We start from the raw sequence: 26,679 nt of genomic DNA on the forward strand, positions 1-26,679 counted from the left end.
TATATAAATTTTATGTCTACATTTTTTTTTGTCCTGTGTGTGTTGTCGTCATTATTTTGTATCCACTTAAGTTGTACCTGAGCCTCGAGTGACAGCAAAGGATCCAGGAGTACCCTCAAGCTACAAACCTGCTCCTTCAAAGGAAGTGTAACCCCATCAAATGCAGACAATCTCCCACCCATCTTCCTGCACCCACTAACAGTGCCTCAGTCTTATCTGGTTTGAGTTTCATTTTTTTGGCTCTCATTCAGTCCATTACCGAGGCAAGACACTGGTCCAGCACTTCCACTGCCTCACCTGCAGATGTAAAGGGGAAATAGAGCTGAGTGTCATCAGCATACTGCTGACAACATACTTCAAACCTCCGGATAACCCCACCCAGCGGTTTCATGTAGTTGTTAAACAACGTAGGGGATAGGATTGAGTCTTGTAGAACCCCACATTGAAGGTTCCATGGGGCTGAAAAGCATTCCCCAAGCAACACCCTCTGGGAACGACCAAGTAGGACTGGAACCACCGCAAAGGGGTGCCATGCACCCTTAGTTCGGTGGTTGATGTTGGTTGATGGACATGGAATGTAAACCTCAACACTTGAACCGAAGTTGCTCAGAATGATGCTCCTGCCTTCCCCCTGGCTATTACTTCCTAGTCCTCAGACTCCTGCTGCCATCTACGGTGGCTTCTAAGGAAATCCCTTTGTGCATGTTTAGCTTTCTGCTCTGAGACTTGGGGGAAGGAGGGCGCTCTAGCATACTCTCCAGACACACCATGTCACTTGGCTGCTGTACTGAGTTAGTGCCAGCATCTTAATCCACCATCTCTCCTTGAAGCTCCTTGACACGTTTTGGGAACAGGCAAGTAAGATTAGAATATCAGGAGAGAGATGCAAGGTCAATGAATTCTACTATCAGTTGTGTCAGTGCCAGCAGGTAGAATTAATTTGATGATGAGCAATAGGTAAGGGGGGGGGACTCACCTCAATTTACAAACTGATCATGAATACACATTATGTAGACCCACTGCAGCATCTACAGTCACATGGAATATATGCAGTATATATGACTTTTATAACATTTTATTTGTACTTCTGCATCAGATACAATACATCAGGGAATACTTGCTTTGGAATATCAAGACCAAATAAAGAATCTGAATGCTGCCATTCAGGAATATACTTATGGAAAACTAAATTAGAGATCCGAGGAAGCAACAGCTTAATGTCCTTTATGTTTTCTATAATATCATGTCCACCATACCACACAGCAGTTGGCACAACCATGTCTTCAATTTGATAGAATGGAGGAGTGGTCTGTGGATGAAAAGATTAGAGTGATTAAAATGGGTTTCACCTACCAATCATAGATTTTTACCTGTTTTCTTAGCCTTCTGACTGTTCATATGCAGGACTATCAAAACTCTGGGATGTGTGACCTATGGTCCTGGAAAATGGTACCTTGAGCATTAGTTTCAACTTTTCTTCTCCAATATCTTAATGGATCTGTGATGTATTAATGATTTACTGTGCATTGTTGATATATGTGTCCAGGATAATTATTGGATGACTGATTGAGCATAGCATATGCTAACATTGTGGGATGTATGATGACACTGAGGATCTGTGTCAGGAGTAATGTGTATGTCTGACAAAGTGACACATGATTCAGCTTGGTACTTTTAGGATCTGGGCTTCACGGTCTTGCAGGCATAAGGTTTAGAAAGTTTTAGAAGGCTATGCAAGATATTTCTTTCCCACTACCATTTCATTGCTTCGCAACTGCTTCTACATTCCTGCTTCTGCAAACAAAATAACAGTTTTGAAACTATTGTCTATCTATCTATACCTATCTATCATCTATCTAACTCCATCTATCTATCTATCCACATCCACAAACACACATGCTGAACATGTGCGGCTTTATATTTTAAAAAGCACTTAAAGCATAGTACCATCAAGACCACAGGAATACCGTATTTTTCACCCCATAAGACGCACCGGCCCATAAGACGCACCTAGATTTGGGGGGGGGGGGAAATAAAGGAAAAAAATTTATTTCCCCCCCAGGTGCGCTGCGCTACACCAGGAGCTTGGGGCGTGCGGAGCTCAGCGCGCCCCAAGCTTCTGCGTGCCGGCAAGGTCTCCGCTAGCGTGGGAGAGCCGGGCGCCTCTCCCAGGGCTAGCGGACCCCTGCGCTAATCCAGAAGCTTGGGGCAAGCTGAGCTCAGCGCGCCCCAAGCTTCTAGGTGCGCGCAAGCAGTCCGCTGCCGCCCCAAGCCTCGCGCACCCGGTGGGACCTCCTGCCGGGTGCGCGAGGCTTGCAGACACTCGCCCGAAGCAGGGGGAGCCCTCCCGAGGGCTCCCCGTGCTTCGGGCGACAGGCTGCCGCCCCAAGCCTCGCGCACCCGGTGGGACCTCCTGCCGGGTGCGCGAGGCTTGCAGACACTCGCCCGAAGCAGGGGGAGCCCTCCCGAGGGCTCCCCGTGCTTCGGGCGACAGGCTGCCGCCCCAAGCCTCGCGCACCCGGTGGGACCTCCTGCCGGGTGCGCGAGGCTTGCAGACACTCGCCCGAAGCAGGGGGAGCCCTCCCGAGGGCTCCCCGTGCTTCGGGCGACAGGCTGCCGCCCCAAGCCTTGCGCACCCGGTGGGACCTCCTGCCGGGCGCGCGAGGCTTGCAGGCATTCGCCCCATAAGACGCACCCCGATTTCCCCTTCGTTTTTGGAGGGGAAAAAGTGCGTCTTATGGGGCGAAAAATACGGTAAAATTGAGTTTGTTTCTGCTTTTCTGAGGCTAAACACATCTCTGTGGGAATAAGCAGCATCCCAATGTAAGAAAAGGATAATATGATAAATGAAATAAAATAAAATGAAATAAAATAAAATAAAATAAAATAAAATAAGCATCTGTAACCACATAGAGGCCAGGGTGGTCACCCCTGACTATAAAAACCTTTACAAAAGAATGAGGATGGAAAGATGCTGTGGCGACCAGCATCAGCTTTGTTGGAGCGCGGCATGTCGATGTTGGCTGAGGTACTGTCACCGTACTTGTTTGACTTTGCCTGTTTTATCTGGTGCTCTTTTGGGCTGTGGAATCCAGGACCTCAGCCATGAGGCCCAGGCATGGCTGTACAAGGAAGCATTAAGGGTTTACCAGGAGAGAGATGGGATCTAGGTTTACAATGTTGGCATCCAGCTGTCTTCAGAGACAATGGAGTGTGATTCCAGCGATGAAGTCAAACCACTGCATTAGCAGTGCCCAGGTGACCTTGCCAGTGACGCAAGCCTGGGCAGTGTGCATGGCATCCCTGGGGTGTCCGGACAACAAGACCCCACTCTCGGTTCATGGATGTTCTCCAAAGGAAATATGAACAATACATTTGGCACCAGCTTGGCTGCAGAGGTTCTTAGAAGGAGACATACAAGGTGCCATCCAACCATCTCAGGGATTCCACTCCACATTTGTGCAGGGTTTGCTCCTTAACCTTTTCTTTTCTTTTTGGGGTGACCCACTAAGTTCAATGAGAGTTAGTCCCAAATAAATATGCAGCTTTAACATATTGAAATCTATGACAAATCCCCATCACCACAACCCTTGTAATTACCGTGTTGTATATAGCCTTGTTCTTACTGCCATAGTCAAAACGTTTCAGTTCTTTTGATTTAAAAATCTAAAAAAGTTGAGGAAAAGGAATGAATATTTGAATTTTTAATTGTGACATATTTATAACTTGCACATAATGAATAAAAAATTGCTTGATGATTTCTTAGGTTGGATCTACACTGACCTGTTTAACGTTATTTCCAGAATAATATTAGAGATGTCATTCTAAAACAACACAGGGCATACTTGTGAATTAAAACTTTCTTTTTACCCTGGGATGGTGTGTGTTTTTCCCCCTCCCCCAAATGTAAGTAATACCTGGCTACACCATTTTCCAAAATGCTTTTTCTTTCCCTGCTGCTGGTTGCTGGTTGCTCGGATCCACCCTCTGGTGTCACAGTTTAATCCTCCCTCCTTACGTCCCTCTGAGTCCTTTGTTATTTGTGCATGTAAGCCTTTCAAATTTAAATGAAACTGAACACCACCTCTCAAATTCCATTGGAGGGGAGCAGAGGATGAATGCGTTTTTTTAAAAGGTAAAACACTATATAGAGACATATGAGCAGTTTTTCACCAATAAAACAGCATAAAACAGTTACAAATTAAGCAATAAAAACACAAGGCAATAATGCATTATGAATGTAAAAAGTAGGGTGTATTATGTTATCAAAACCAATTCCTTAACCCTTCCTTAGCATTAAAAACTATGAGTATAGATCCACCCTAAATATTTGAGTCCATTACATATTTTTCTGTTTCTAGTCATATAATTGGTTTAATCATAATAATAATAATAAATAATTTTATTATTTATAACCCACCCATCTGGCTGGGTTTCCCTAGCCACTCTGGGCAGCTTACAGCATATATAAAAACATAATAAAACATGAAACATTAAAAACTTCCCAATACATGGCTGCCTTCAGATATCTTCTAAAAGTTGTGTAGTTCTTTTTCTCCTTGATATCTGAAGGGAGGGCATTCCACAGGGAAGAATAATTTGCAATATTCACAATGCCAGTTCTTGCCAAATTGTAAAAGGTAATGAGCAGGGCTATTTTCTAGAAAAAGAGGTGCCGGAGCTCTCCTATTTTTAGGCGGAGCACCCCTGCAGGGAAAAAATAAAAACTTTCACCGCCGACCTCCACCACACCGCCCAAATCATCCTGCCAAACACCGCCTCTGCCAAGCAGACTAAAGTGCCGTGCCACCCAACACTGCTGTTGCGCAGCCCTCTGCAAGGGGACGGTACCAGAAAATTACAGATCAGCCGGAACCCACTAATGAGGTGGAGGAACACAACAAAGGGGTGCCAGAACAAACCCTGGTAATGAGAAACTGCAGTGTGAAAATTAAAACTTAACTCTCACCTCAAACAGAATGAATAAAAAATTGCTTGATGTTTGAATTTAAGAATTACTCTTTAGACAATGCAATAGAAAACTTGCTCTTTCATTCTTCTTTCATGCAACCTATTTAAGGATATTTATATTTGCTTTCATTTGCATGTTATTATTGCCAGTTTTGACCCCTGTAGATGCATATATATCATATATAGCATGTACCATTTATTGCTATATTGTTTTTCATTTACTGTAACTTTCCTGTCACCTTCTGAAAATTAAAAAAGAAAACCCTTATTCACACACATTAAACATGCATTTGGATATCAAATGACCTCTGAATTTTGAAAAAAAAGGAAAAACATGCAATAAACCCTACCTGGGCAAAGTGGATCAAGTTTTTTACAGAACCAAAATCAGGGAAAATTCCAACAATCACGTCTACTCGACTCTAGGGGAGAAATAATTGGCATGGAAACATTTTTTTAGAATCGTCTCTGAATATTCAGTGAGTGGGGGGAAGGGATGAATTACACTAGCAAAAAGTCACAAGCATTTGGGACTCAACTACATTGGGAAAGAAAAAGCGCTTTATATGTGTTTTATATGCATTATAAGACCGTGACACCAGATGGTGCTGTGGAGTCCCGTTTTTGCCAACCCGATTTCTCATACAAAGTTTACAAGGTGTTTAACTGAAACCCTTCTTTGATGTGTCTAGATCCAGCCCAGGGCAATACAATATATATAAACCTTGATGAAAGGGAAAGGCAAATTATATAGGAAAGCATACAGCTCAGGAAAGATGTGGCAGCAGAGGTTGGGAGCTTTGTGCTGATTTGCTTTTTTATTTTTATACTATTTTAATAGTGCATATATATATTCTATTGTTTGCTTGAAAGCCATCTTGTGAATTTCTTGGAATTTTAAAAAAATGTAATAAATATTTTAAAATATTTTTCATCTGTTATCAACTTCGTCAATGAAAGTTACAACAAAAGCCATACAGCTTATTCTTTCTGTAATGTACCAGGGTCTCTTCCACAAAGATTATTCTCAATTCTAGCTGCAACATTTACAGACTTGGTTAGTCAATTGTACCTTTAGGGCTACAATCCCATACATGCATATCTTGGAGCATGTACCATTGGACTCCATCATATTAATTTCTGAATACACATGCTTTGGATTCCATCACTAATTTATAATTTATCTATTAAAATGAATTCGGTTTTCTGCAAAATATATTGCTGGCTGGAGAGAAAAAATGGAGTACTGTTTTTTGTCAATATATGTAGAAAAATAAAGAGTTAACTTACCACATTTAAGTTATTTTGATTGCATCCAACAGAAAGGAAAATAAGTTGGAGGCAAAAATTGTCTATCAATGGATAACTACACAGCTTGGCATTCAGTCTTTTCAGTTTGTTACTGAAAAGGACAAATTCTTTCTTTCCCCATATGAGCTGCAAAATAAACACAGAGATCTTTGTGATTCTTTGGTAGGTTTCTGGAGGAAACATCGGCTTTAGATCCATTTCAGTCCAGGTTCCGTCCTGGTTTCGGGACCGAGATGGCTCTGGTCGCCCTAACAGATGATCTCCGTAGACAACTGGATTGAGGCGGGTCGGTACTGCTGATACTCTTAGATTTGTCAGAAGCCTTTGACATGGTCAATCATGATCTTTGAACCACCACCTCGCCGACGTGAGGATACAGGGCATAGCCCGAAAATGGCTGTGCTCCTTTATTTCTGGTTGGGGACAGAGGGTGGCGCTAGGGAGGGAGATGTCGTCATGCCACTCCTTGGTGTGTGGAGTGCTGCAGCACGCAATCCTCTCCCCAATGCTTTTTAACATCTTTATGAACCCCTTGCCCAGATTGTCTGGAGCTTTGGGCTGGGTTGTCACCAATATGCTGATGACACTCAGCTCTATCTGCTGATGGATGGCCACACCAACTCGGCCCTGGACACACTGACCAGATGCTTGAAAGCTGTGGCTGGATGGTTTCATGGGAGCCAATTGAAACTAAATATTTGAAAGACAGAGGTCCTCTGGCTGGGTCGGGATGGCATGGGGATGAGGGACCAACTCCCTTCTCTTGCAAGGGCCCAATTAGTGCCATTGCCTTCTGTTAAGAGTTTGGGTATAATCCTTGACGCCTCCGTTTCCATGGAGGCGCAGGTTACAGCAATAGCCAAGGTGACCTTTTTTCACCTTCGCTGCATCAAGCAGTTGGTCCTTTACCTTTCCCGCCCCAACCTGGCCACAGTGATCCATGCAACGGTCACCTCCAGGCTTTACTACTGTAATTCGCTCTATGTGGGGCTGTCCTTGAAGCTGTCCCAGAAACTCCAGCAGGTGCAGAATGCTGCAGTGAGGCTCCTCACAGGGTCTCTGTCATGGGAGCATATTCACCCAGTGCTTTTCCAGCTGAACTGGCTCCTGGTGGAGTACAGGGCCAGATTTAAGGTGCTGGTTTTGACCTTTAAAGCCCTTCACGGCCTAGGACCCTCATACCTATGGGACCGCCTCTCCCAATATACCCCACAGAGGACCTTAAGATCCATAAATAGCAACACCCCAGAGGTCCCGGGCCCTAAGGAAGTCAGATTAGCTTCAACCAGAGACAGGGCCTTTTAAACACTGGCTCCAGCCTGGTGGAACGCTCTGTCTCAGGGCCCTGCAGGATCTGATTTCTTTCAGCAGGGCCTGTAAGACAGAGTTGTTCTGCCTGGCCTTTGGCTTGGAATTAATTTGACTGCTCCCCCTCTTTCTTTTTTCCTTTCTCCTTCTGTGTTGGAACACCTATTTGGGGACTTCCCTGGCTTTTTTCTTGCCCATGTAGGACCAGTCTGGATAGTTAGCCTTGGTGAAGACTTGACGTTTTCATCCCCCAAAAAGTTTTTGAGTTTCCACTGAAATCAGGCTGCATTTTAATGTTTTAATGTTGTATTTTAATCTTGTTTTTAAAGCTGTATTTCAATCGTTTTTATATTTGGTGTTAGCCACCCTGAGCCCAGTCTTGACTGGGGAGGGCAGGGTATGAATAAAAATTATTATTATTATTATTATTATTATTATTATTATTATTATTATTATTCTCTTTAGGATTAATATGTGAAGATTAATTAAACCAGATATTACATGACCTCCCCCAAAATAATGACAAATGGATAAACTTAAAGGTTGAACTGTCCATATCACTAAACTGATTATGTTAGAAGGCCACATTAACACACTATAAAAACCTATGAGAAATACCTACGCTTATTAATGCATCTGGAAGATTGAGAAATAGCGCAGAAGGTCCACTGGTGCCAACAAGTGTGTAGGTAGGACCAAAAGTTATAAAGAGCTTGACTTTCTGAGCGAGCTGTGGCAAGAGTGAAAAGGCAATTAAACCTGCCAAAGAGAAAGAATTCCGGAATTCAGCAGCAGTGCCAAACATATGGGAGCCAAAAGTCCTTGCTTATTGTTCCTTCAATCAAATTTTTTTGGTTTCAACTATACCAGTGATGGGAATTTTTGATTGTAAGAAGGCCTTTTTAAAAAGGGCTCAGGCAGTAAACACATTCCATTCATTTCTTATTACTTACCAAGTGTCCCACCCTGAGACTGACTGATAACATACAATCCTTCTTGCTTAGTTTTCTGCAGGATAAAATTTATTGTTGCTGGAATATCATATATCGCAATTTCATGGATGCTGTAAGACATTAAGGTAAAGGTAAAGGACCCGTGGAGGGTTAAGTTACTGTATTTTATGCTGTTTTTTGTTGCATCAATTACCGTAAGTGTTTTAAATTTGTTGTTAAATTTGTCTGAGCCTGGTTTTCTGAACAGGGAAGGGTGGGGTAGAAATAAAAGGTATTATTATTATTATTATTATTATTATTATTATTATTATTATGTCCAGTCAATGGTGACTATGGGGTTGCAGCATTCATCTCGCTTTCAGACCAAGGGAGCTGGCATTTGTCCCCAGACAGCTTTCCGGGTCATGTGCCCAGCATGACGAAACCGCTTCTGGCGCAACGGAACACCGTGACGAAAACCAGAGTACATGGAAACGCTGTTTCCCTTCCCACCGCAGTCGTACCTATTTATCTCCTTGCACTGGTGTGCTTTTGAACAGCTAGGTTGGCAGGAGCTGGGACAGAGCAACGGGAGCTCACTCCGTTGTGGGACTTCGAACCACTGACCTTCTGATCAGCAGGCCCAAGAGGCTCAGTGGTTTAGACCACAGCGCCACCCGCTTTGTAGTCATACATACAAATGCAGGTGAAGTTTTCTCCACTTATCCTTCTGTTTCATTACTAAAGCACACTATTAGAAGTATGCATGGACTCTGCCTCAAATAATGAGGTAATTTGGGCTGTGATTCCCCATTGCTATACAGGATTGTGCCATTAAAAATGCATGTTAACTACTTAGAATGCCACCACTTCGTGAGAACTGTAATCAAGTGATATATAAATTGTAAGGGGAAAATGTAAGAAATTCCAACTAGCTCTGTTTCCTCACTCCCACCCACGCCAAAAGAATAGTACAGTCTTCAGGGGTCAATGGGGAGTTCACCATTTCTTTCTCTCCCCCTCCCCAACCTCATGTTCAGTCAGGTTTTAAACCCTAAATAAGCATGTAGTCAGCTTCCATGGACTTGTTTGATGCAGAGGAATGGTGCGAGGAACCAGCTGGGGGGTCACCAGGGAAGAAGGCTCAGAGCCCGGGGAGTGGTGGTGGAACGACAACAAGAGGTCAGAAGGAGAAGATGGAGACAACAGGAAAGAGGAGGTGTCAGACTCTGAAGCAGTAAGAAGGCTTAGTGAGCTATGAGAGTCTGTGGCAGAAAGTCGTCCAGCATCAGATGCAAAAGCTGAAGCAGCAGGGTGTGATGAGGAAGGCCAAGAGGCAGAGATGAGTTCTTTGAACTGTGAACTGACAAACATGCTACTATGACATCAGCAGAGGCAGGGAGAAGTATGACAGGTGAGAGCCTTCACCTGCATCTCCTTCTTCACCCACCCTCTTCTTGCACAATCCACCATTTCCACAATCCACAATTCCAGACTGGCTTGATTCAGTTCAGGTCCTAAGATTTATCCAGAGCAAATGCACAGTCCTAATTATGATCTCAGAGCCCCACAAATGCAGTCTGCATGAATATAGAGAAAGTCATGCATTTTGTCATGTTGATGTTGGCTCTAAAAATAATAAAAAAAGGAACCGCAATCTACCATGTCCCATCTTTGGGAACTCTTTCCAGGATTGAAGCACTTCTGACACAACAGAAGGAAAAAAGATATGTTGTTAGCAGTTGTACTTCAGAGACAGCAGTTACTACCATTGTCTCAGTTATCCAAGTTACAAGTTGTCTCTTTATACCTGAAATCCCAAAATTCTTCTTGGTCAATTGACAGAGTCTTGTGTCTTCTAGACCAGCTGGTCCCTCTAGCATTTATCATCCAAACATCATAACCAGCATCTGCTAGGAAGAATCCCAGGCTATTGTTGGGAAGATTTGCAATCCAGCACCTACTTTCAAGCAAAATACCATGTAGCAGTAAAACAACTGGCCTAGGACCTGGGGGGGGAAACAGAAACAAAATGGGCAGTCTACCTTATAGTTTATTTGTGTTCACTTCACCAACATTGATCTTTGTGATGCTTTCATCTAGTCCAGGAAAAACACAATTATATATAGGACAGAGATAATTACTTGTAATTAGGTGATGACCCATGGCTGCCTCACCTTTAGGCACTATTAAAAAATATGAACAAATGCTTCTTCGAAATCATAGCCAATACAAAAGCAACACAATACAAATCATAGCCAATACAAAGGCAGTAAAGATCAGATGAGAAAGCAGCAAATTCTTCAGCTCCATTGCTGAAAATCAGTAGCTGCTTTCCTATGGCAAGATTCCATACAGGGCTGGCCCTACTGATAGGCAGAGTGAGGACAGAGTGGCATAATTGCCATCTGACTTGCCCTGCTGCTCCCAACCCTGTTATCCTAAGATGAATGGAGAATGCTATCCCTGGACTTGTCTGGATGGCTTCTTTACGTGGAATGGATTGGCCTTCACATCAAGCAGCAAAATGTCTTGAGGAGGGCCTGGCTCAATGGCATAAATAAATCATTTAGTCCATGCTACCTCATCATGACAAGGTAGTGAAAAACAAAGGTGATTAGATCTGCTCAGATAGGAAAAATTGGGCAGAAGATTGTACCCCGTTTCTACAATTAATTCACTGCTTCTGCACACAAAAGCTTAATCCAAACACTTCATTCTTACACAACATCACATAGAGAAATAGATACCAGAGCTTTGAAAGTATTTTTAGAAAAGAAACTAATTCTAGTTCAGGTTGAACATGACCAGAAAGGAACTAGTTCCAATTCGCATTTGTCCACTTATAAAATGAACTTGTTTGGTTCATATGCAGTTCAGAGTTCAATTCACATTACCTTGAAATTTTCCTCAGCTTTCAGAATGTTATAAGCTGCTGTGCTGACATATAACATATAGGTAAAGAAGACTAAGAAAACATCAAAACACACACAGTGGGGTGTGACTTATTTTCTTCAACCATTATGAACTTTAAACTTAAGAGCCTAAAGAGTCTAAAGTATAAAAACACAGAATGAACTTGAACCCCCTATGAAGTTAATTTGCATTCAGCTCACCCAGCAATTTTGGCAACTGTCAGGTGTAATTCAAAGATTTTTGAACTAATTCAGTGAACTTCATTAAACTGAATTAGCTCATTCTGAGCATTTATACACACACATTTGTTTCCTCTGGGCTATGTGGAATCCTGCCAATACTCTTCCTCAGTGGTGTAGCACGGGGGGGGGGGGCAGGGGGCCATTGCCTGGCACACAACCTGAGGTAACGCAAACCAGGCACCCTACGCAGAGATCCCTGTCATGTGCCCTCTGCAACCTGCCCCTGCCTGGCATGTGAGTGCCTGCCCGTTGGTGGTGTGGACTGTGGAGCAGAGGATGAAAAGTTCTAAGCCCCTTCTCTTCCTTCAAAAAAAAAATGCTATAAAAACATCAGTTATATTCCAAAATTACCTGTCTTCCCAGAACTGTGCATTCCATAAGGAATTCTGTTTATTTGTAAGTAATAGCCATCCTCTGTCAGGATTTCATACTCTTCACTGGGGTATCCCCAATATTGGATTATTTCATTCTGCAAGAACAAAGAAATCCTCAGCAAATCAAGACCTTTTTTTCTAAGTCTAGATGTGCTGCAAGGAATTTTAGGAACAATGGTGCTGAGGAGAAGAGAAAAAAAGTTCTGGATCCTGCCTTCCTCCCCTGCTGGCTGTAATGAACAAAAACAAATTCATCCATTATAATCCATCTAGCCCTCTTTGGGGTAACTCAGGGAGGCCTGGAAATCCTTCTATGAAAAGCAAATGCTTTGGAATATCTGTTAAAAGAAATATGTACAAATTATTTTGTCCTAGCAATAGCCTGTTGTTTCCAAATGCATCTGAACAAGCAACTCACAGTGGTCATAAATTCTTGAGGATTCAAGTGCCGTTTCCTGAGGAATTCTTCTGACTCTGTTGTCTGTTGCATTAAGCACACCACTGCCACAAACAGCCACATCGCTGACCTGTGTAAAACAATTTTGTTTCAAACTCCTTAGCAAAGATGGGAAGTCTTTTTAAAAATGTTTTTTATAAAGGTTGAGGGCAGGGAGCGCAATTTTAGTTCGGGTGGTGCTGTGCACAGAAGAAATGATGTTTCTGTCTTCTAAAAGTATGAATAACTGAGATGGATGGTTTGTGAGGAAAAAATGAAAACAGATCTGCCTCATGAGGAAGAGGAATGGTTATCTCTGAAGTAAGGGAAAGCATGCTGTATTCTGTAGGAAGCAGCTTCCTGATAACTGGTGAAAAAATATCTGTTTTTGCTGGAGGTGGCATTCTTGAGGTGCTCCGGACAGATAAGGCAAAATAAATTTGTTAGTTACTGGCTCTGGCTCTGAGCTTCTGGAGGCAGCTCCCTAATCTGAACCAGATTTGTCTATGCCTGTCTGCTGGGATTTAAAATTTTCTTCTTATAAAAGCTTTCAAAAATAAGGAGCCAGTTTGGTTGGCAAACTGAAGCAAACTTTTTTTGTTAGGCTCCAGGCTTTGTGCAACTTAACATAGTAGCCCTGTAAATTGCATTTCAGTAAATCGCATAACACTGAGAAGATACAGTATCTAACCATCTCTGTGTTTCCTTCCCTCTGAAAGCTGAGGCCCCTCTAAGTGCGGTGAGGACTAGGATCCTTCTACTTCCCTCACCCAGACCAGAGAGGCTGCCCATGGGAGCGATATGTGGCAGGCTCTTACATCAGTGCCTAGTTGAATAAGGTTTGCTTCCACTGAAGCTCCAAGGGTGATAGCGTGATCTTACTTCATTTTAAACAGCTGGAGGCCGGATGGTGAGGTGTTATGAATGAAAGCCTATGCAGTGAATCATACAACAGGAGGAAACTAGTAGATGCTCTCCGGGAAAGAACCTAGATTGGCAGAAGGCTGGCACTCCCTGGATGTGAGACTAATCTCTGCCTTACAAGAGAAGGCTGTGAAACTAGATGTTCTCATGCATCACCAGGATTAATTGGCATCATGCACCACAGTGGTTTTTAAGATTATTGTAATTTACATATTGTTTATATGCCAGAATAAATAGCTTTCAATTATAGCTTTTTTAAAATATACAGCTGCATCTCCCTAATTTGCCAGATAACTCCAGGGATAATTGCCTGGCTGTAGATTTTAGTAAAACATGCTAGAGTGTTCTTCTTGTGTATGCTGTTTGTGCTGATCTTATGTATGCCAATAACACAAAGGTTGCAGGTTTGGTCCTCATATGCGACAGCTGCTTGGTCCTGCATTGCAGGGGGTTTGACCAAATTAGGGTTTCTTATACTTGGGTCACTGGCAGTTTTTGGACTACAGTTCCCATCATCCCTGACCACTGGTCCTGCTGGCTAGGGATAATGGGAGTTGTAGTCCAAAAAGAGCTGGAGACCCAAGGACTAGGTGATCCTCTGGGTCCCTTCCAACTCTACAACTCTACAGTTCTATGATTCCTGTAATTTAGGAACATAGAAGACTGCTTTATGTTCCTATCAGTCCACCTAGCTCAGTGTTGTCTTCACTTCACCAGTCTGTTAAGGTCATTTTGAATTCCAATTCTGTCTTCTGCGGCATTAGCTACCTCTCCCAGTTTGGTGTCATCTGCAAATTTGATAAGCATCCCCTCAATTCCTTCATCCAAGTCATTTATAAAGACGTTGAACAACAATGGGCTGAGGACAAAACCCTGCGGCACCCCACTTGTCACTTTTTTTCAGGATGGCAAGGAACCATTAACGAGTACTTGTTGAGTTCAGTCAGTCAACCAGCTACAAATCCACCTAACAGTTACCTCATTCAACCCACATTTTATCAGCTTCCTCACAGGAATATCATGCGGACTTCGTCAATAGCCATACTGAAATCAAGATACACTATGTCCACAGCATTTCCCTGATCTGACAATTTTGTAATTCCATCCGAAAAAGAAATCAGATTGGCCTGACATGATTTATTTTTGAGAAACCCATGCTGGGTCTTAGTAATCACAACAGCCTTTTCTAAATGCTCACAGATCAACCATTGAATTATCTGTTCTAGGACTTTCCCTGATATCGATGTCAAGCTCACTGGTGGGTAGTTATCTAGGTCTTACTTGTTCCCCTTTTTGAAGATGGGGACAACATTTGCCCACCTCCAGTCAGTAGGGACCTCACCTGTTCTCCAAGAATTCTCAAAGATAATAGACAGAGGCTCTGAAATTACATCTGCAAGCTCCTTTAGTACCCTTGGATGCAGCTCATCAGGCCCTGGGGATTTGAATTCATTTAAAGTAGCTAGGTGTTCCCTTACTGCCACTTTTCCTATCTTGGGCTGCAGCTCCCTCTTTAGATCATTTATTCTGTTATCATCAGGTTGGGCATCTATTTCCTTTTGGGTGAAGACAGAAGCAAAGTAGGTGTTGAGTAGTTCCACCTTTTCTCTGTCACCCAATAGTATTTCTCTATGTTCCCCATGCAGAAGACCTACTACTTGCTTGTTCTTCCTCTTACATTGGACATGGCTGAAGAAACCTTTTTATTGCTATTTTTAACCTCTTTTGCAAGCCTGAGCTCATTCTGAGCTTTATCCAGCCTTACTTTCCCTCTGCAACTGTTGGCTACTTGTGTATACTCCTCCTTTGTGATTTCCTCTTTCTTCCATTTCTTATACATGCCCTTCTTAACTCTCAGCTCATCTGTAAGCTCCTTATGCAGCCACACCCATTTCCTTAGATGCCTCCCACTTTTCTTTCTTGTTGGTATTGTCTGTATTTGGGCCTTCAATATTTCTCCTTTTAGAAACCCCATCCTTCTTGGACTCCCTTCTCATTGAGTATTTCTGACCATGGGATCACACCCAGTAGCTCCTTCAGCTTTTTGAAATTGGCCTTCTTAAAGTCCAGAGTGTGTGTCTTGACTACACTCAGTTTTCCCTTGCCTCTGTATCATGAAACCCAGGAGAACATGATCACTTCCTCCCAAGTTTCCAAGCACTCCACTTCATCAATCAGTTCCTCCCTATTGGTGAGGATCAAGTCCAAGATAGATGATCCCCTTGTTTGTTCTTCCACCTTCTGAGAAATAAAATTGTCAGTGAGGCAATGGAGGAATTTGCCAGACCTTACACTCTTGGTAGAGTTTGAGTCCCAACAGATATCAGGGAAGTCCCCCGTGATTACTATTTCTCTCCTTTTTGAATGTTTGGTAGTCTGCTCTAGTAAGGCATCATCCAAGTCTTCAGTCTGACTTGGTGGTCTCTAGCACACACTCACAGTAAGGTCACTGTTGTTTCTCTCTCCTACAATTTTTACCCATCTCAATCTGCTTTTCATGCTCCAGGCCATGGATTTCTTCACAAGTGCACACATCCTTTATATACAATGCTGCTCCTCCCCCCCCTTCCTATTTGGTCTATTCCTTTTGAACAGGTTGTACCCCTTAATCCTACATTCCATGAGTCTCCATGAGTCTCATCCCACCAGGTTTCAGTTATGCCCACCAAGTCGTATTTGCCATCCTGTATTAAAAGCTCCAATTCATCTTATTTGTTTCCCATGTGCATTTGTGTAGAGACAACTGAAACCATGAGTTGTTCCATGAAGCTGCTTTCTTCTTGTAGTTTCTTGCCCTTTAGCAGGTTTCTGGAGCACCACCTCAGTTTCTTGTGCATCAATGAAGCTATTACCTCCAGTGCCAGGTGCTCTTTTGTTGTTTGTATTGTTTTCTCCCTCCCCCTCAAGATCTATTTAAAGCTCTCCTGATCAGATTCTCAAGACTCTTGGCAAACACACTCTTGTCAACTGCTGTGAGGTCCAGCCCATCTCTCACCAGAAATCCTACCTAAAGGAAGCTGAGACCATGATCCAAGAAGCCAAATTCTTGCTGACAACACCACCTGCGCAGCCAGTGACTTGCCTCTGTATTTTCCTCTCTCTTCTTGGGCCATGACTTTTAACAGGAAGGAGTGATGAAAAGACTACCTGTGCCCCATGTCTCTTCAGCTCCCTGCCCCATGTCTCATAGTCCCTTGCTATGTGTTGCAGTATTATTTGTACCCACATGAATCAAAAAGAAGGGATAATGAGAATATAATCCTTCTTTAGGATAGGATATAATCCCCCCCCCGAAGAAGGGGTAACTAGGATATAATCCGCATCCAATTTAAGACCATAGATCTAATCCTGCTCCCTGGATTCATTCCCTCTTCGCTGTGACAATCTTTCATTCCCCTGCCCTCCCCAGTCTTCAGTTGTGTTATTTCAATGAATAACCTGTGAAGTATCTTAGTATTATTACAGCATTATTATTATTATTACTATAAAAGCCTGATGCTGAGAGATGACCTAAAGACACCTAAAGCCATCTATGATGGAGGTGACATTTGAACTATGTTCTTTCTAGTTCAATGCAGATTCCACAGCTCTCAAAAAGTAAGTTCTTGAATCAAATTAGAGAGTCCTTCAAAAGCCTGTTCATGTTTAGCTTATTATCTTATGAGTACTAACGTCAGGGGTGGGATACCTGTGCAGCCCTCCAGATGTTGTTAGACTCCAACTCCCATCAGCCTCAACCTGGCTGGCTAGGGACTAGGAGAGCCAGAGACCAGCAACATGTGGAGGGTCATAGATTCCCCACCTCTGGTCCTTTGGCCTGATCCAGCTGAGAATATATTATATTCTTAATGTTCAATTTATAGGATCTTGCAGGTATAACTATTATTCAGTTCTACAGTACATTCATAGAGAGCTCTGCTCAAAATGCAGGCTATACTTAAACACAGGCTTTAAAAAAAGTCGTTGCAACGGGGGGGGGGGATTAAACCACCAAAATCAAATTGAAGGGTATTACTTACCGTCTCCTCTCCCAACAGCGTCTGAATCGCAACTGAATGCTGCAGAAGCTTTGAAGGGAATTTATCTGCCTGTGTTCTGTGAATAATTATGGCGATGCTAAATGCTGGGAACACAGTGTCTTGGATACTATTACACACCCAACCTATATTAGTTAATGAGACATACCATGGATTTGGTAAACGTTTGTGGGTGTAATTCCACAATCGGCTTGTTCTTATTTTTAAGGTGGCCTTCATATGATTGCTTTGTGTGCGTGCTTTAATTCACTCCTGTTCCTTTCTAGTTTCAAATTAAATGAGACCTAGAGGTACATAGTCCTTGAAATTAGAAAGTTCTGAAGAATTGTAGATTACATACAGCATGAGTATCCACTTGGCTGAACCAAGCAGAGCATATTTTAAATAATACAAAGTGTGGAGGAAATTGTTTTTATTTTATGTATTTTTTTATATTGTGATTTTTATCCTGTGAACTGCCCTGAGACCTGCGGGTATAGGGTATAATATTTAATAAACAAACAAAAAAAAAACAATATTCTTCCCAACATCTCTTTTTTTAATAATTTTTTTATTGATTTTACAAAATTTTTATAAACAATACAAACAAATAAAAAGACAAACAAACATGTATAATTTCATAGCCTTTTTTTTCATAAACCTCACTTCTCGGACTCCCCCAAACCTCCCCTTTCTACATCCCAATTTCCAAAATTATTTCAGCAAATCCTAAACTTAATTTTATCTAATATGTTCCTTCTTATTCTTTTCTTTAACTTAATCTTTTGTCGCTGTAATCTCCTTTTCTTTCTCAAAACCTCAACATTTTAGCATTCATCAATTTTGTAGTAATTCTTAAGATAGATTTTAAATTTCTTCCAATCTTCTTCCGCCGTCTCTTTCCCCTGGTCACGGATTCTGCCAGTCATTTCGGCCAATGTCATATAGTCCATCACCTTCATTTGCCATTCTTCCAGGGTGGGTAGATCTTGTGTCTTCCAATACTTTGCGATGAGTATTCTTGCTGCTGTCGTCGCATACATAAAAAAAGTTCTGTCTTTCTTTGACACCAATTGGCCGACAATGCCCAAGAGAAAGGCCTCTGGTTTCTTAGGGAAGGTACATTAGGGAGAGCCAGTGTGGTGTAGTGGTTAAGAGCGGTAGTCTCGTAATCTGGGGAACCGGGTTCGCGTCTCCGCTCCTCCACATGCAGCTGCTGGGTGACCTTGGGCCAGTCACACTTCTTTGAAGTCTCTCAGCCCCACTCACCTCACAGAGTGTTTGTTGTGGGGGAGGAAGGGAAAGGAGAATGTTAGCTGCTTTGAGACTCCTTAAAGGGAGTGAAAGGCGGGATATCAAATCCAAACTCCTCTTCTTCTTCTTCTTCTTCTTCTTCTTCTTCTTCTTCTTCTTCTACATTTAAGTACCTTTTTCATTTCATTATATATCATCTCCCAGAAAGCCTTAATCTTCGGGCACGTCCACCAAAGGTGATAGAAAGTACCTTCAGTTTCTTTAAACTTCCAACACTTATTGTCAGGCAAATGATAAATTTTTGCTAGCTTGACTGGGGTCATGTACCACCTATAAATCATTTTCATAATATTTTCCTTTAAGGCATTACATGCCGTAAATTTTATACCGGTGATCCATAACCATTCCCAGTCCGCAAACATAATATTATGACCAATGTCCTGTGCCCACTTAATCATAGCTGATTTAACTGTTTCATCTTGTGTATTCCATTTCAGCAACAAGTTATACATTCTTGACAAATTCTTAGTATTGGGTTCTAACAGTTCAGTTTCTAATTTTGATTTCTCCACCTGGAAGCCAACTTTCCTGTCTTGTTTATAAACCTCCATTATTTGATAATAATGGAGCCAATCTCGTACTTCGGTTTTCAATTTCTCATGACTCTGTAACTTCAATTTATCTCCCTCTTGTTCCAAAATTTCCCAATACTTTGGCCATTCGGCTTCCATATTAAGTTTCTTCAAAGCTTTAGCTTCCAAAGACGATAACCATCTAGGGGTCTTATTTTCCATCAAATCTTTATATCTAATCCAAACATTGTATAATGCTTTTCTGACAATGTGATTTTTAAAGGCCCTGTGCACCTTAACTTTGTCATACCATAAATATGCATGCCAACCAAATGCATTATTAAAACCTTCTAAATCCAAGATATCTGTATTCTCGAGGAGCATCCACTCTTTCATCCAGCAAAACGCTGCTGATTCATAGTACAGTTTTAAGTCCGGCAGGGCAAATTCCCCTCTTTCCTTTGCATCCGTTAATATTTTAAATTTTATTCTGGGTTTTTTGCCCTGCCAGACAAATTTCGAAATATCCTTCTGCCACCCCTTGAAACAGTCCATCTTGTCAAGAATTTGCAATGTTTGAAACAAAAATAACATTCTAGGCAATACATTCATCTTAATAGCTGCAATTCGGCCTAACATTGAAAGTTTCAAATTTGACCATATTTCTAGATCTTTTTTAACTTCTGACCAACATTTCTCATAGTTATCTTTAAACAGATTCAAATTCTTAGATGTCATGTGAACCCCTAGATACTTCACCTTCTTAACCACCGTCAAACCTGTTTCATTCTGGAACTTCTCCTTTTCCGTGACTGTTAATTTTTTCCCCAAAACCTTAGTCTTTTGTTTGTTCAGTTTAAATCCGGCCACTTGACCAAATTCCTGAATTAACTCTAGAACCCTTTTTGTACTAGTGTCTGGCTCTTGTAAAGTAAGTACTAAGTCATCTGCGAAGGCCCTTAACTTATAATGTTTAGCTCCAACCTGTACCCCTTTAACCTGCTGGTCATCTCTGATCATGTTTAGCAACACCTCCAGAACTGAAATAAAGAGTAATGGGGAGATTGGGCACCCCTGTCGTGTCCCTTTTTCTATTTTAAATTCTTCAGTTATCACATTATTTACAATCAACTTAGCCTTTTGTTCAGAGTATATGGCACCCATACCATTCTCAAATCCTTGGCCTACCCCCATCCCATGAAGATTCTTTTTCATAAAGCTCCAAGAAATATTGTCAAAGGCTTTCTCCGCGTCCACAAATATCAGAACTGCTTTAGTGTTTATGTTCACCTCTAGTAATTCCAAAATGTCTATTATGTTCCTCACATTATCTGATAAATGCCTTTTTGGGAGAAAGCCTGCTTGGTCCTTATGAATCTTCTCCATCAGCACTCTTTTCAATCTTTTTGCCAAAATGTCTGCAAAAATTTTGTAATCCACATTAAGTAATGATATAGGGCGGTAGTTCTTAAGTTGAGTCTTTTCAGTCTCTGTTTTTGGTATGAGTGTAATATACGCTTCTTTCCACGATTCTGGTGCCCTTTTCCCCTCTAAGATCTCATTGCAGACTTCCTTTAATGGTTGTACCAACCACTCCTTCAAAGCTTTGTAATATCTGGAAGTCAGCCCATCTGGTCCTGGAGATTTGCCCAATTGCATGTTTTGGATGGCACCCTCTATCTCTTGTTCTGTTATTTTCTGGTTTAGATCCACCTTGCTTTGATAAGAGATTTTTTGTAATCCATATTTTTTGAGAAACTCGTCTATGTCTTCCTCCTTCTGAGATCCTTGTGAATATAGTTTTTTAAAATAACTCAAAAAGCAATTTCTGATCTCATTGGGTTTATATATATTCTTTCCATCAACTTCTAGGCTTGTAACTGCATTTAGTTTCTGTCTTTTCTTCAATTGCCAAGCCAGAAGTTTGCCACATTTGTCTGCAGATTCAAATGTCTTTTGTCTCATTTGCTTAATCTTCCATTCAATCTCTTGATTCATCAATTCCATATATTGTGTCTGATATAACTTGATCTCTCTCAGAATCTCCTGGGACTTTGGTTTAGATCTCAATTTCTTCTCTCCTTCTTTTATCTTTTCCAAAATCTTATCCTTCTTTTCATTTTGGTTTCTCTTTTTTATTGAATTTTGTTGAATTAGGAATCCTCGCATCACAGCTTTGCTTGCGTCCCAGATCACTCTTTTTTCCACATCTGTTTTTAAGTTTATTTCAAAATAGTCCTTTAGAGTTTTTGGGGCCTTTTTCTTCCCAACATCTCCCAGCCCCCATGAAGCGATATTTGTCACAGGATCCAAGATGGCGAACGGCACTTAGTCAGCGTGAGTGTGAGCTCCCTGATTTATCTTTTAAGATTGTTTTAATGAGTATAGAAACCTATTAACTTTTAACTTTAGTTTTTAGTTTTAGTTTTAAATTAGTAAGTAGGAGGACGCCTTTTTCTATCGGGGAGACAACCATTGACCTTGAAACTGGGGCGGTTGCATGAAGAGAGAAATGACTAAGCAACTATACAGCCCTGCTTGTGGGAGAGGAACTGGGAAACGTACCAGAGATTCCAGAGATATAGACAACACAGAGGAACTGAGATGCCTGCCTCTTGCTAAACAAACAAAAATTAGTGAATCTGAAAGTACAAAGGATATTTTTAATATTCCGGTTTCAAACTCTTTCACACTGCTAGCAGAGATGAATGACGAGGAAACCAGTGTGAAAGAACCTTTTGATAACCTGCCTACTAAACCTTCAAGCAATAATAATACTGGCATCCACTCGAATGTCTGCACTAGAGCCCGTGAAAGCTGCATTGACGAGATACTATTTGAACACTCGACTACTTTAGACCTAGTTGCTAGAACAGTGGACTATATCTTTAAATACGTAAAAGACATCCGAGGATCCTTGGAGAAGATTATCTCGCTTGTATCCCTAACAGGTAAAGACAGTTCCCCTGATGTACCACCTGAGATGAAGCCCTTACAAATGCCCAGAGCACCCGTTTTACCTCATACCTCCTGTATAATTCCTCAAGCTGCTGGCAATCAGAAAAGTGAGCAAGGTGAGCAAAATAAGAAGGAACAACACTCTGCACCTCCTCACAAACTGCTGCTGCAAGCTACCAAAATCTGCCTAACGGTTTGCCCCTTTAGAGGCAAGGTGATAAACTGGCATTATAAGAGTGATATAAGGAGACACCTAGCGGAGCTTCTGAGGGTAACCCCTAGCTCTGTTGACTTGAAGCATATTGATCATATTAGCAGCAGACCTCAGAGGCAGAGAGTGCTGCTCTCCTTTAAAACCAAAAAGCTCCCTGCACTTATTATGTCCTCAAGAAGCCTTCTAATTAATTATGGAGTCCTTGCTACAAGAGTCTTTACCAATACCAAGATCTGCCCCCTCTTACCAAACTGCTTGTTCAAAAAGAAAGCAGACAAGTCTGAGGGTCCGCCAATTGTCACGACCCCAACTCCCCTGGCCGCAGATCTAATCAGCTGGATTGATGCCCCCCTGCCTCCACTGACAAAGGCTATACATCTGGAGAATTCTACAGAGCGTGAGTTACTTCTATCCTTCTCCCAATTGCCAAAACTGGAGCGAACAGAGATAACGGACAGATTGGACGAGTTGCTACTCTGTCTCCGTAACTCAGAGGGTCATGCTCATGTAAATAAGATGAATTCCTCACCAATTGTAGATCAGTCTACACAAGCCCAAGTGGTACCTGCTTTAACGACCTTTGATCTGCAACCTGGCTGTACACGGCCTCGGGATGTCAAGCCCGGGCAGGATACAGTGGAAGATTCGACAACCCTCTGGTCAAACTCAGAAGCTGTGGCAAGACTGGATGCTCTTTTGGAGGCAAACCGAAAAGGATGCCTTCCACCTGCCTTACACTGCATGTTCCCTACAGCATCCGCAGATCCAAAAGGCCCACCCCCCTCAATCTTAGAGCATACTTTAAATGTAGAGTCTATGGACCTGTCGTTAAGTGATACTCCCGTGCACCAGAATCCATCCCTGCAGCTACCAATAATTAAGCCTCAATCCATGGCTGCTGCTGCGGTAAGTGGTGCTCGGAAATTGCCTGGTAAGCAAGCTACAATCACTTCCTTCTTCCAGCCTATTGCCCCCCTCGCCGCATGCATTCCCAGGTGGATTCTGCCGTGCTGGCTCCGCAAGGCCCAGCATGACTCGAAGGGGTGACCAGGAGATTACTTACTTTCTTATCCTGGAATGTAGCTGGCATTAAACCTAAGCTGATGGATCCATCCTTTGTCACCTACATAAAAGGCAGTCATATTCTTTTGCTGCAAGAGACCTGGGTTTGTGAGGGCTTCTCCCTATCAGGGTATAAGGGCTTCTACCTGAATGCACAACAGAATTTACTATCACCTGGCAGACCACAAGGTGGGTTGGCTACCCTAGTTTCTTTGGCCTTAAACCTGCAGGTGGAACAAATCGACATCCAGTCATCATCCATGCTGGGTGTAAAGCTACAAACAGCGGAGGAAGTGTTCGTGGTGATTAATGTTTATTTGCACCCAATCTATAAGAAAAACCTGGTGGACCAAAGATGGAGGGGAATTCAACAGACTCTTGAAACTCTCCTAGAGAAATATCCTGAAGCCACCTTCCTAGTTGCAGGAGATTTCAATGGCCGATTGTCTCACTCTGATAAATCATTATTTGCTAAATATAATAAATATCCCTCACTACCCATTTTAACCTCAGACCTTTTACCCAGGAATTTTAAAGACAGTGTTGCTACATACGCAGATTTTAAATGTAGACAAACTTTGATGGCTCTTAATTTTCACCTTCTAAACGGAGCTCTCAGTTCTGATTACCCTGCCGAATTTACTTTCTGGTCAGGCTCCCGAGCCTCTACCATAGACTTTATTTGGACATCAGTAGACCTAATTCCCAAAATTTCCAACTTTAGGGTAGTAACGAGGCTGGAAAGTGACCATTTTCCATTCGAACTTTCTCTGATCCTGGATGGAGAATTGGCTACCTATTCCTGTGTGCCTATTACAAATAACCAGCTTCAGATGAGGCCCACTGCCTTAAAATGGACCGACAATATGGCTCAACGGATAAATGAACTCCTTTGGTCTGACCAATTGCAAGAGACAAGGGACTCCCTTATCCAGGCAGTTGAGCCACTGCCAATATATGACAATTTAGTAGAACTGCTAAAACCTTCGTTGGCTAAGACCCCGGCAATGAATAGTAACCATTTCTCTCATAAAAAGTGGTTTGATGAGGAATGTAGGCACTTCAAGAACAACCTATATAATGAATTCTTGGCATATAGGGCATCAAACGACCCCGCACCTAGCAGTCACCTTATGAACCTCAAGAGAAGGTATAAAGCACTATTAAAGGAAAAGAAGCTTGCGGCAGAAAGAAATGATTGGAAGAACCTTCTAAAAGCTGCAGAAAATAGAAATCCCTCCTCCTTTTGGCACCAAATTTCCAAATACCTGGGTAGACCGTTGTCAAGGATAGAACCCCAAATTTCAGCTGACACCTGGGAAAGCTTCTTCTCCGTTTTATATGCAGCTCACGCAGCCAGCGGAGGAAGGTTAGATTTGGCCCCCTTGCCAGAGTGGGATCCTGTTACCTGCTCTGAAGTGGAAACACTTATAGGCCAATTTGAGGCGGGCAAGGCACCCGGAGACGATCTTATTTCCATAGATGTTATTAAAGCCAATAAGGATTGGTGGTGTCCACCCCTAGCAGCTCTTTTTACTTATATAAATAAAACAGCACAATTTCCTCCAAGCTGGAACTCTGCACTGATTGTGTTAATTCACAAGAAAGGGCCGCGCACAGACCCGGCCAATTTTAGACCAATTAGCCTGCTAAATGTTATCAGGAAGATCTATTCAAGATTTCTACTTAACAAATTAACGACCTGGATGGAAAGCAACAATATCATCGCAGAGGAACAGGCGGGTTTCCGCCCCGGAAGATCAACAACAGACCAAATCTTAATCCTAAATCACTTGGCCACCAAGTACGCTGGCAATGGCCTAAAAGCCCTCCACGTCGCCTTTATAGACTTTAAGCAGGCCTTTGATCTAATTCCCAGGAACCAGCTATGGACAAAATTGGCAGCGACATCTATCAACCGCCGCCTTCTCTTGCTGATTATTAATTTGCATACAAATACCCTCTTGAGGATTAGGATAGATAGTAAGGGGCTAGTCTCCAATCCGGTTGCCACCACTAGGGGGGTAAGACAGGGCTGTTTGCTTGCCCCTGCTCTGTTTAATTTCTATATTAATTCACTAGTGGTGCATATGGCAAATGCTGATTTCCATCCACCAAAACTGGCAGGACGAGCCTTAAATGTCCTACTGTATGCGGACGATGCCGCCCTATTAGCTACCTCCCCCATCGGATTAAGGAGGATGCTTTGAGCTCTTTATGAATATGAGATCCAACACGAGCTCCAATTAAATTATGCCAAGACCAAAATAATGGTCTTTGCTGCTCGACTGAAACCTAATTTATGGTCAATTAATGGTATTTCTTTAGAGCAGGTCAGTTGCTTCAAGTACCTGGGTCAGGATGTAAGATCAAATAGGTCCTTCCTGGCGCACAGAGAATACATAGCCTCGAATGCATCCAAAGCAGCCCTGGTGATTAGAACCCTGTACTCCAAGAAACAGGCACAAACTGTCAATGTTGCCTTACGACTCTTTAAAATGAAAGTCCTCCCTCTTCTGCTGGTGGGCATTGCCTTGGGCTCACGTAGGGATTTTGAAAAATTGGAATCTATCCAAACCCAATTCCTCAGGGCCATACTCAGGATCCCCCCCTCAGTGGCAGGCGCGATCATGAGATTGGAAACCGGTTGCCAAGCCTTTAGGTATGTGGCCCTGAAAGCGAAGTTATGGCTATGGCTCAAGCTCTGTTTCAGACCGGTGGGTTTGGCCCCCTTGATTCTGAGGGATAACTTTAAATCTCCATGGGAAGGGGAGATAGTGGAGGAAGTGCAGAAGTGCGGGTTGTCCTCCCTTTATATAGAGTCCATGACGTATAGCCACGCAAAGGCGGTGATCGCGCAAAGATTAAGGGATATTGCCAGACAGGAGGACATAGCCCGTGTGAAACCTGGGTTGTTTCTGGGGGAGCAGTTGTATCGGGCTGCTCCAGCTCGCTACCTGGCGGATATCCACTACGTGGAATACCACAGACTATTTACTGCGGCTAGGCTGAATGTTCTTGACTCGGCGGTCCTGAAGGGAAGATATGGAGGAGTCCCATATGACCAGAGATTATGCCACTGTGCATTGGGTGAGGTAGAATCCACAGAGCACATTTTATTGAGCTGTCCCTTCTACAACGATTTAAGACAGTATCTTATAACTCCATACTTACCCCAGCTCAGTTCCC

General features: G+C 42.4%; 2 protein-coding genes across 2 annotated transcripts in view; one reads left to right on the plus strand and one right to left on the minus strand.

The window, feature by feature from the left end:
* Positions 1-1,042: 1,042 nt before the first annotated feature.
* LOC308584746 (lipase member M-like) lies at positions 1,043-12,574 on the minus strand (the record flags this gene model as incomplete). Its single annotated transcript, XM_081189767.1, has 9 exons — positions 1,043-1,309; positions 3,601-3,666; positions 5,322-5,393; positions 6,262-6,408; positions 8,213-8,349; positions 8,544-8,653; positions 10,333-10,531; positions 12,032-12,149; positions 12,473-12,574. The coding sequence occupies 9 exons, from the start codon at positions 12,572-12,574 to the stop codon at positions 1,076-1,078; spliced, it is 1,185 nt and encodes a 394-aa protein (XP_081045893.1). The 3' UTR covers positions 1,043-1,075.
* Positions 12,575-21,572: 8,998 nt separating this feature from the next.
* The window catches only part of LOC308586151 (uncharacterized protein), a gene marked incomplete at its 3' end in the record, with an annotated part of 29,419 nt that continues 24,312 nt past the window's right edge, over positions 21,573-26,679 (plus strand). The window contains exons 1-2 of the mRNA XM_081192428.1: positions 21,573-21,593; positions 22,208-23,451. Coding sequence (XP_081048554.1) covers positions 22,240-23,451 — 1,212 coding nt within the window. The 5' untranslated portion in view covers positions 21,573-21,593; positions 22,208-22,239. The remainder of the gene's footprint in view (positions 21,594-22,207; positions 23,452-26,679) is intronic.

This window comes from Podarcis bocagei (genome assembly GCF_964188305.1).
Source record: "Podarcis bocagei genome assembly, chromosome: 4".
Lineage (NCBI taxonomy): Eukaryota > Metazoa > Chordata > Lepidosauria > Squamata > Lacertidae > Podarcis > Podarcis bocagei.